Source organism: Triticum aestivum, chromosome 4D (genome assembly GCF_018294505.1).
Source record: "Triticum aestivum cultivar Chinese Spring chromosome 4D, IWGSC CS RefSeq v2.1, whole genome shotgun sequence".
Taxonomy (NCBI): domain Eukaryota; kingdom Viridiplantae; phylum Streptophyta; class Magnoliopsida; order Poales; family Poaceae; genus Triticum; species Triticum aestivum.
In genome coordinates this window covers 84,982,529-84,994,104 of record NC_057805.1, presented here as the reverse complement: position 1 = coordinate 84,994,104, position 11,576 = coordinate 84,982,529, and the positions used below count along the sequence as shown (strand labels likewise).

At 44.9% G+C, this 11,576-nt stretch overlaps 1 protein-coding gene across 1 annotated transcript; it reads left to right on the top strand.

The window, feature by feature from the left end:
- The first annotated feature begins 939 nt into the window (after nt 1–939).
- On the top strand, nt 940–3,060 carry LOC123096374 (probable non-inhibitory serpin-Z9). The gene is made up of 2 exons (XM_044518099.1): nt 940–1,518; nt 2,085–3,060. Exons 1-2 carry the CDS (start codon nt 958–960, stop codon nt 2,853–2,855), a joined length of 1,332 nt encoding a protein of 443 aa, XP_044374034.1. The 5' UTR covers nt 940–957; the 3' UTR covers nt 2,856–3,060.
- Nucleotides 3,061–11,576: the final 8,516 nt, after the last annotated feature.

Sequence of the window (11,576 nt, the reverse complement as noted above, 5' to 3'; positions counted from 1 at the left end):
TATCTCGGTTTTTGCTTTATTTTTGTACTTTCTTTATACTTTAAAATATTCTATATGTAGATACAAAAAAACACTATTTAAAAACACATTTGAAAAATGTTGAATAAATATTAAAAAAATGTTGAACAAATATTAAAGATGTTGAACAAGTATTTGACAAATGTTGAATAGGTATTAAAAATTGTTGAACAAGTATTTAAAAAAATTTGAACAAGTATTTGAAAATATTGAATAAGTATTATAAATATTGAACAAGTACTTGAAAATGTTGAATAAGTATTAAAAATGTTGAATAATTATTAAAATGTTGAACAAGTATTTATAAAATTTTGAATAAGCATTTGGATAATGTTGAATGTCTATACAAAAATGGTGATCACTTATTAAATTTTTTGACATATACGAAAATGTAAAGTAAAAAACGAAAACAAACAGTAAAAACAAAAGAAAAGCCAAAAATGGAGAATAAAAGAAAGCCAAACAAACAATAAAGGGAAAAAATAAAAACTAAAGAAAGACAATAAAGAAGGAAGGAGAAGAAAAAAACCAATGAAAAGAGAGAGAAAATGGAGGGAAAAAACTGGAAATAAAAACAGACAATAGATGATGAGAAACGCGGCTTGTTTCGTGTTAAGAAAAGTGGCCCTACACAGTGGCCTAGCACAGTGGCTAGCCCGCACTCGCGGTCGAATCCCATGGACACCGACTTTCTCCTCCTTTGCAGTTCATCAACCGCACGCGAATGGGCCGGCCCAATTAGTAGAGCCCTTCAGCGAGACGTTCCCCCTGTGCTCGCTTAAGGCGATAAATAGTCGCTGCGCCAAATTGGCACATACTGGTTGAGAGTACCGGCCTATTGGGCCTCAAATCGGATCAGCCCACACAGATCACTTTCTTTGATCGTTGTTGAACCCTAAATAAACCCTGGCCGGAGTCTCCCTGGGTTTCCATCCCAAAATGCGGCACTTCTCCTCCCTCCCGCGAGTGCTCCGCCGGAGCGCCGCCCCAAAACCCAACCGGCGGAGCCCCGCCCCGAAACCTCACCCTCCCTCGCCGTCCCCCGGTCCGGTTCCCGATGCTCAGGCGCCCGTCGCCCCTGCGCCGATGCCGACGAGGCCATGGGAGGAGGCCCTGGACGCAGCACAGCGCGCGTTCTGCCTGCCCCTCGCCGGCCGCGTCCTCGCCGCCGCCGGAACTGGAAACGCCGCCGTCTCCCCTGTTGGAGTCCACGCCGCGCTCTCCCTCGCGTCCTCCGGCGCGCGTGGTGCGACGCGGAGGCAGTTGCTCGGTACGCTGGGCTGCGGTGGCGGCGGCAAGGGCGCGGCGGCTGACGCGGCCAACGTGGCGTCACGTGTGGTCAAGCGCGTGCTCAAGGACCGGGCGAAGTCTGGTGGACCACAGCTCGCGTTCGCCTCTGGCGTGTGGGCCGACGCATCGACGACGCTCTCGCCGGAGTTCGTCGAGACCGCTGGTGGCCTGTACTGCTCAGCGGCCAAGACGGTCGATTTCAAGAGCACGGTACATCCTATGGCTCCTTTCTCACATGAATTGCACGGTGATTGTAGTTACGGAGTATGTTCTTCAGCTGTTCGAAGTATATGCTTGTGCCATTAGTTAGCTTCAGTATGGCAGTGAAAGTTCAGAACGTCTCAATTTCTCGTTGTTGATTGTTTGAACGTACAGGAAACAGATATTTGTATTCATGTCATCTCATTAGTGTAGGTAATCGATACCTCCATATATGTTGGTGCTTTCTGGTTTACTGTCTTTTAGTACTTACCTGTGCAGCTACTTTGCTATAAGATCTCGTCGAAATTTCTTTGCTCTAGTAAAAATGTTAATTGAGCAAAGAGACTTATCATGCCAGTATTCCATCATGAAAGTAATAACTACACAGGTTGCTCGTTACTGTAAGATCCTTTTCAAGAGGTTGTCTCGATATATTTGAATTTGAACAGTACGACACTAAATTGTTTTGGAATAAATATTGGGTAAGAAACTAATCTTGTGGTGTTAACTGTACTTGAGATGCCTTGTGATTCTTATTTTGATATTTATGGAAACTATTTTCTTGATAATTGAAGCCAGAAGATGCTGCTGAGCAAATTAACTCATGGGTCAACAAGTCCACGAGACAAACCATTACCTCACTCCTTCCAGATGGATTAGTTGACCAGAATACAGGGCTTGTACTTGGCAGCGCACTGTATTTTAAAGGCAGATGGCTGGATAAGACTGATATAGGGAAGACTGCTGAACAAAAATTCTACTGTCTGGATGGAACACATGTCCTAGTTCCTTTTGTGGAGTATGACAGAACTCGTCTTTTTGCTGCGCACGACGGATTCAAAGTTATTAAGCTTCCTTACAAGCAAGGGAATAATGAACGGAAGTTTTCCATGTACATTTTCCTCCCAGATGCTCATGATGGCCTGTTTGAATTAACCAAGAAGATTTTCTCTGAACCGGCATTCTTAGAACAACATTTACCAACAGAGAAGCGCCATGTGGGTATTGGGGTGCCCAAATTCACGATATCTTTTCAGATCGACATGAAGGATTTTCTGAAAGATATGACACTTGAATTGCCATTCCGACGAGATGCGGATTTCAAAGATATGGTAAAGGAAGGTGACTCGAAGGAGCCTTTGTTTCTATCTGATGTACTTCATAAAGTGATTTTGGAAGTGAACGATGATGAAATTGAAGAAACTTCTGTGGAGAAAAGCATAGGCAAGCCTTTACCCACAGAGCACTTCGCAGCCGACCACCCTTTCTTCTTTCTCATTCGGGAGGAAGTGTCTGCTACGGTTATCTTCATGGGGCATGTGCTTGATCCTTCATCACAGTACTAACACCAGGTTATCACCAAATTACATGTATTTGTTGCATTATTCTAAACTTTGGTGATCTGTCTGATCTTGACTTTAGTACGGCAATAGTTCGTGCACTGTGCGTGCTCCATTTTTGGTGGCATGCTGACCACCATTACTTGCTCTGTTCAATTTTAAGTAGTTATCTCCACTGTTGTGCTAAACCATGTGAAAACTACATATTTCAGTCTGTTGTGTAGATTTTTTTTATGAATTTGGTGGTATTGAGTGTATCCCTTTGTGAGAATGGAATGATAGCGGAGTGGTGGTTGTCGGTTGTGCAGTGGAGTCACCGTGTGTCCAGGGTTAAAATCCTGTGCAGCGGATTTAACCTTGTTAGTTAGTTCACTAATTGAATAAGCTTGAGTCTTTCGCTGCTTCTTAAAAATCCTCTGGTCTATTTTCTTTGTTATTGAGTTGATAACTCGTGAGTGCTTTTACGTTCGAACTACCAGTCTTTACACTTTACTTTTGTATCAATCTTTTCTCGAATATATTTTGCATGGATCTGTTATTTTTGTTCCCACGTCATCTGCCGTTTATGTGCATTTTCCTGCCAGGAAAAGGCTAGCAATGTTAGTTACATAGTTCCTTTCATTCAGATGAATCTGTTGACGTTTTAGGAAAAATACCTCGGTATAAACATTTTCCTTTGATGACATTTATTTGGTATAATCACCAGTCCGATCTTTGGTGGTGAATGAAGCACATGCGTGCGACTCGCGCCTGCGGTACTATTCTCTCACATTGATGAAAGGAAAAGAATTTCCTTGTCATGGTTCAGTGGAAAGGAAATAAAGATATCATCATCTGACTGTTTAGGTTTTATGCGCACCACTTGCTGTCCCCGACAGTTGTCTTTGTTCTGAGAAAAACAAGTAGCCCCGCCGATCGAATATGGCACTGATCAAACTAATAAAGATGTTCAAATTTGTGGGAAGCGCGCTCGAGATGATGAGTTGATCGTTTCCCCAGGGAGGAAGAAAGTTTCTTCTTCAGCTCTCCTACGCTTGGCTCTCAAGGCAACGGTTGCTTCCACAGCTTCGCCGATGGTTACGCTCCACTGGCAGTGTCGGTAGCTTCTTCAGGTTCTTTCTCCATCAGTGGCCACGGCACTCCGTCCGTGTGGCTGTGCAAAACATGATCTGTGTTGTGCCCATCCTCCGGGCTGCTATTTGTCCTGCTCATCTCATCTGTAGCGGCGATGGAGACCTGTGATGAGGTTGGTGGCCTTTCGCCCTGGAAGAAGAAAAGGATGTCTCCTACGCTCTCAGAAACTGCTCGCCTTTCTGGCTTTTTCTCTAACTGCTGTTTGTTCTTTCCTTGTCGTCCCTTTTTTTTCCCTGTTCGCGGCAATCTGCACAGCAAAGACAATTTTGTTTTGTTGAAAATGAAGCCCAGGATTTCTCAAACCTATCCTCTTGCAACATCTCGCGGTCAGCTCCAGGCACATAAGCCGTGACATTTGCGCAAATGGCAACTTACACGTCTATACTTCCTCCGATCCGAATTAATTGACGCAATCTCTATACAATGTTCATTTTAACATTACAGAATTCAGGAGAGGTGTATATATAATTGTTGATGAGAGCTTGAAGTTTCTTGCCCAGATCAAGCGCGGCTTCCTACACGGGAGCGCGACGTCCGGTCTAACTCTGTGCCGCCGTGGCAGATGTAGCAGATGCCAATGCACATGGGCGCAAACGGAAATGCCATGTCTCCACACAAACGGAAGGGAAATGTGTGACCACAGGTCCGTTTATTGAGCTGTTAAGATACGATAAACCTTCGTGTGGTACAGTAGTAGGAAATATACCTGCCACCATCACTGGAGCCAGGAGGCCAGTCTGGCCAATTTGGCGGATTGATACTTCCAACCAAGGGCGCAGCCTCTGTGGGCTCCTTCGTGCATGCCAACCAGGAAACCCGGATGTATGGGCTGTGCTGTGCCACTGCCTCGTGCTCATTCCGAGGGAAGATGGATTTTGGAAATAAAAACCAACATTCGATGAAAACCACGCGAAAACGATGTTTTAAAATTTTAAAAAGGAATCTCAAAAGAATACGGGATGTTAAGAGAGTGATGTTCTATTGCCTTGCAAAATTTCATGTTAAAACACATTAAGAGATATGAGCTATGAAAAAAAAATCAGCATTGAATAGTGCCGCTATTCATTGCTCAATTTGTTTTTTATAGCCCGCGTACTGTAATGTGTTTTAACTTGAAATTTTGCATGACAATAGAACATCATCCTCTCAACCTCCAACATTTTTTTCAGAATATTTCAAAACTTTCAAACATGGTTTTCATGAAGTTTTCCTTGAATGTTGGTTTTTATATGATATTCTCGCTTGGGTACAAGTCTAGGAGGTAGTGAAAAATGGTGCAAAAGGAGTACACAAATGTGTAAGTGGATTATTAAAAAAATGGCGGGATTGAAAAGAATTGCTCTGTTAATTAGGAAAACTGAGCGAAACCAGATTGCCAGTTAATTATGAAAAACCGGGTGAAAAACCGTCACAACCACCGAGCGGCACACATAAGATACCCCACTCACACCCTTTCAAAGAGGGCCTCACCGAGACGTCACGCCTCCCCTAGAGGCGCCGTCGTCATCGCTCCTCCTCTAGAGGCGTCATTGTCATCCCTAAACCCCGAGCAAACGACTCCGACTTCGCCGTAGGAGATCATCGATTCGATCCACATTGTACTGACCATGTGGACCTATATGAAGATCTGTGCTAGGACTCGGGCGCCTGCGACCAGAGAACACAACTTTGACTCTGACGAAGAACTTCTAAGGAGAACTAGGCACGACTGGAGCTACAGAAGATCATCGAACAAACCACTTGCAACCCGACATCGTACGCCACCGAGGCCCACCACTACAGCTTCGACTTGGTAACAACAAACGAGCTGAGGCAATCCCGCGAACACTTTGGAGAAGAGCCGACTACTACAGCCATTGTCGCGTATCCTACATCGCTCCTCCATCATCATTGCCATAGAAGCCTTGACGCCAACACCGACGTCGAGAGCAACCTCGTTGCCTACACGACACAAGGTCAAACACGCTCGATGTTGTCGCAATTTCAGGATAGCCGCCCCGACCTTCATCTGCCACGTTGCACCCTACGCAACCCACTAAGACCAGCTTCTAGGGCCTCCACCTTGACATGCCGTTGCCCGCACCCGAGCTACAACGCCGCACGACTCGGATGCTCGCAGCCCAGGATAACCGCACGCAGACCATGAACGCTGCACCATGAAAGTGCGTTATATCGACTAGAGGGGGGGGTGAATAGGCGATTTTTATGAATTCTTCACTGAGGAATTTGTGGGTGAGGAAATTCCTTAACGAAGAACTACTTGCAGCGGAATAAGTACTCAAAAGTATGCATAGCAGAACACAAGCATAGTCATCATGATGAAATGAAGACAAGCACAGAGTACAGAAAGCGTAAACACAAGATAACACAGGGTGAAGACAAACAGACTGAAGAAATTGAACTGAGGAAATTGAGAAAGTCTTCAAACACAGACATGAACAAATGCACAACACAGTAATGAGGAAATGAAAGAGTTGAGGAAATAGAACCAGTTGGCTTGGTGAAGACAATGATTTGGTAGACCAGTTCCAACTGTTGTCTCAGTTGTACGTCTGGTTGGAGCGGCTAGGTATTTAAACCTGAGGACACACAGTCCTCACCGTATTCTCCTTGAGCTAAGGTCACACAGACCTCGCCCAATCACTCGTGGTAAGTCTTCAGGTGACTTCCAAACCTTCACAAACTCGGTCACTCGGCGATCCACAATTTCCTCTTGGATGCTCTAGACCATGACGCCTAACCGTCTGAAAGAAGCACAGTCTTCAAAGGTAACAAGCGTCGGATCCACGCAGGATCAATCTCTTCAGTGATGCTCAATCACTTTGGGTTTGTAGGTGTTTGGGTTTGGGTTTTCCTCACTTGATGATTGTCGCTCAAAGTCCTCGGAGGATGGGATGCTCTCAAATGACAAGTGTCGGTATCTCTCGGAGCAGCCAACCAGCTAGTGGTTGTAGGGGGCGGCTATTTATAGCCTAGAGAGCAGCCCGTCATGATAAGACATAATTGCCCTTCAATGATATGACCGTTAGGTGGGTAGATATTTTGGGACAGCTGGCGCATAGTACAGCAATAGTCGGAAATTTGAGTATCAAATTCCTCAGGGCTATCATGTTCCTCACTGTGTAGGCAATCCGCACTGGCGAATTCCTAACTCCTCAGTCAGAACAAATTCCTCAGAGACCAGAAGAACTTCGTCTCTGTCACTGAAGAATATGACTGAACTGTATGAGATTTCCAATGGCTTCACTCGAAGGGATTGGTAGGTGTAGGATTTTGAGTTGAGCATCACATGGAAATTTTTCCTTAGTATTTCCTCGACCCCCTTTAACAGTACGGTGTTTCCTATGACTCAAGAAAGAGAAAATGAAACTACGAAAATAAAAGTCTTCACGCTTCATGTTCCTCAAATAAATACCAAGTCTTCAAGGTCACACCAATTTCTTCACTTTCAAAGTCTTCAGAAATCCAAAGTCTTCAGTCGAAGAACTTCATTTTTAGGGGTTGACTTTCTCTGTAAATATCAAACTCCTCATAGACTTATAGACCTGTGTACACTCATAAACCCATTAGTCCCTTAACCTATAAGTCTTCAATACACCAAAATCACTAAGGGGCACTAGATGCACTTACAATCTCCCCCTTTTTGGTGATTGATGACAATATAGGTTAAGTTTTCAACGGGGATAAACATATGAAGTGTAAATACTGATTTTGAGGAACTTGATTGCAAGATATAGAAGAACTCCCCCTGAAGATGTGCATAGTGAGGGATTTGCTTTTGAAGCAATGCACACTTGAAGAGTTGAATCATGGAGATCTCCCCCTATATCTTGTAATTCATACACGCATTTGACATAATATATGAAGAATTTGAAATGCATGATGAAATATGGTGACTGATGTAATTCAGCATGCGTGCAATAACATTAACAAGGAATAAGCATGCAGAAGAAACAACAAAAGTATCAGGTCACCATAGAGTTTTAAGTTTACAACTCGATCCAGCAAAGTCATCAGAAGAACGAGAGTTGTAACTTAGAAAAAAACGCCCATATAATAGCCCCGCTTGAAGACTAACTCAAATTTCTCCCCCTTTGTCATCGAATGACCAAAAGGATCGAAAGTGGGGACTAACGCCCCTGAAGAATATCAAGTTGATGAAGGAGCGTCAGCGTTGTTGGGGTCGTTTGTTGGAGTAGGGCCTGCCGCAGTGTCGTCCAAGTCTTCATGCTCGTCGGTGTCACGCGATGAAGAATAGGAGCTGGCCACCAAGGACGGAACCTTGACCTTCTTGTATTTCTTCGGTGGAGAAGCAGACCAGTCAAAATCTTCCTTGAGACCCATTTTCTTCAGATCTCCTGCGCTATAAATGTGAGACAAAACAGCCCAGGTACGGTTGAAGGTTTCATGGAGGTAGTAATGGTTTTTCTTCACTGCATTGTGGGTAGCAGTCATGTTGTGAAGAATTGAACCAAACTGACGCTTGACCCATTTGTGATTGCGATCAACCTTCTGATGAAAACTGAGGAGAAGCTCACAGTCAGTCATCACCCTGGGTGCTATGCCTTGAGGATTTTGCTTGGGTGCGTTGGCGGCAGAGTCATGGGTGGCAGAGTCATCATTGGTGGAGTAGGATGCAGCCTTGCGAAATTGACCATCCAATGGACGAATGCCTTCATTAATAACAGCAGTAGCATTGCCCTTTTCATCAGCTGAGGAAAATGTCCGTTTGAGGACTTCAATCGGGGGCAAGTAGCTGCAATGATTCAGTGTATCAGCTTTATAGTTGAGTGAAGACCTTGTTCTGATGAATCTCATAATCCACGGTGCATAAGGCTTCAACTCAAATGGTGACATTGCGACATTGGCCAGAGTCCTCATGAAGAAATCATGGAAGTTGACGGGAACGCCATGAATGATGTTGAAAAGCAGATTCTTCATGATGCCAACGACTTCTTCTTCATTTGAGTCGTGGCCCTTGATAGGACTCAATGTCTTCGTCAGAATGCGATAGACAGTCCGAGGCACATACAACAATTCCTTCACAAGGAATTTTGTTCTTGGGGCCTGACCTGGCTTCAATGGCTTCATCAGCACTTGCATATAGTGATCTGTAAGCTCAGGTTCATTGTAGACGCAACAAGCACCTTCAAGGGGAGGACTGAGAGGCAAAGCACGAAGCAATTCAGTAGCTGGTGCTTTGTAGTGAGTATTTTCAGACATCCAGTCCAACACCCATGAATTCACATCTTCAGAGTCTCCGGTGATGTGCAGAGTTGCATAAAATTTAAGAATGAGCTCTTCATTCCAATCACATATATCAGTGCAGAAATTTAACAGTCCAGTGTCGTAAAGAACACTGAGGACTGGTGTGAAGCACGGCAGAGATTCCATATCCACGTGAGGAATGTGCTCATGATCGAAGACTTTGTCTTTGTTGAACAGCACTGAGGAATAAAAATTTGCCTGGCTGGCAGTCCAGAAACGCCTCTTCCTAATGCGAGCAAAGTCATAGGGGTTGTAATCAGTGAAGAATACGTGCTCGCCGAAGAAATCATTAGCCTTGAATTTTTGCTTCCTTGAGAATGGATCCTTTGGCTTGGGCAGTGGAGTGTCAGTCAGTTGCATGACAACCTCAGGAATCGCAATCTCATGTTCTTCAGGCTGAGGAATTTCTGGTTCCTCTTTAGTGGCAGTCTGGTTCTTCAATTCTTCATTTTCATTTTCTTCAGCACTAGCGGCTGGAATGTCTTCATGAGCTTCATCAGATCCCATTTGAATTGTAGTTGCTGGGGACTGAGGAATTTGTTGCAATGGAGTGAAGAGTGGAGAATTGGGGTGCTGACTTTCCCAAAAGTCATCATTCATCACTGGTATGGTACAGCCAATGTCCACATCTTCATCTTCCATTTCTTCAACGCCAACCTCTTCAGCAGTAAACTGAGGCATAGGCGAGGAAACTGTGGGGGTTGAAGGGATATTATCCACTTCAATTTCTTCATCCATCTGCTCTGACGAAGCAACAGAAGGATTTTCTTCATCAGATCCGCTAGGGATCACATATTCTTCATCAAAAGGGACGATTTCCTTTGATGGCATGGTGGCAACTGGAACAGCATCAATTGGATTAGCAAATGAGCTTGTCAATTTCTTCATCTTCTTCGGTGCTGAAGAATCTGAAGGAGCTGATGCTTTCCTTTTCTTCACAGTTGCACGCTCTGCAGCCTTGGTCTTCTTCACATCTGATGCAGATGGAGGGATTGGAGTTGGAGTAGGTGCAGGAGGAGCAGAGGAATGTGGTTGATTTTCTTCAGGCACAACTAATGCAGTTGCCCTGACCTCTTCATTTTCTTCAGGCGCACCACTAGTGGGTGCCCTGGCGATTTCATCAGCGGCTGGAATGCAGTCATCAGCCCTGGAACTCACATTTTCTTCAGCAGCCTGATTTTCATCAGCGGTGCTGGCATGTTCTTCAGTTGGCTGAGCAGAAGCTTCAGCCTGAGGAATTTCTTGTTGCGATGGGGCTGCAACATTTGAGGTGAACATCTTAGTCAGTTTGACAAACCTGACCTTGGCTCCTTTCCAATCAGCATAGTAAGCATTGAAATCATCGCTGAGGACTTTGATTTCAGACTGGATCTTTACAAGTTCATCAGTTGTCATAGAGACAACGTTGTTCTTCAGGAATTTCTCCTTCCTGTACTGCGCTTTCTTGAGCTGCCTGGCCTTCTCAAATTTCCATTTCTCTTCTTGGATGAAGGCAGTCAGCATATGACTTTGACCAGAAGTCAGCTTGAAGTCAGGCATAGGAGTGTTTGGGTCCTTGTGCCAGAGATCAATGTAGTCGAGGATCAACTTTGGATCCAAAAGCAGAGGCACATTTGTGCCCTTGGCTCTAGCGGCCCTGACTTGCCTATCTCTGATGATCTCAGCAAGTTCTTCATCATCAGCTTCGTCTTCTTCAGACGGCACTTGGAAGGCGACCTGCTTATTATGAGGACTTGGGCGAGAGCCTCGTCCAGCATTGGTCTTTGTCTTGAGCAGAGAGGGTCCTGTTGAAGAATTTGGTGCAGCTGAGGAACTAGCTGAAGCTCCTGAGGCAATAGAGATGCTTGTAGTCCTTTGGCACGTGGCGAGATGCACAGGTGCTGAGGATTTTGTCGGAGCAGCTGAGGACTTTGAAGGAGCAGGAGCGGCGTGAGGAATTGGCCATGAGGGCTTAGCTGAGGAAATTGGCCGTGAGGGCATTAAAGAAGAGGCACTTGGCTTGTGTGCAGGCTTCTTTGCCATGGATTTCTTCGGCCTTACAGAGGCCTCAGCAGCAGCAGTAGTAGAGTCTTCGTTGAATTTCCTCACCGCATCTTTTGCCTGTTTGGCCAACTTGGCTTGGCGCTTGGCCCATTCTTCAGGAAAATCCTCACCGCGCTTGATGCTAGTGGGATCTGCTTCTTGGCCAGGTGCCAATGGTGGTCTTGAGCATGGAGGAGTAGCAGCGAATTTCTTCATGTATTTTGGAGTCACATACCTGTACCCTCCACTCTTTTGCCCATCTCCTCTCTATCCTCTGAATGCGCACCTTGCGCTGATTCTTAT

Excerpts from the sequence above, each read along its gene's own strand:
- LOC123096374 (XM_044518099.1), top strand. The coding sequence starts at position 958 with ATGCGGCACTTCTCCTCCCTCCCGCGAGTGCTCCGCCGGAGCGCCGCC. Across the intron at positions 1,519-2,084 it reads CGGTCGATTTCAAGAGCACG|CCAGAAGATGCTGCTGAGCA; the intron begins GTACATCCTATG and ends TGATAATTGAAG.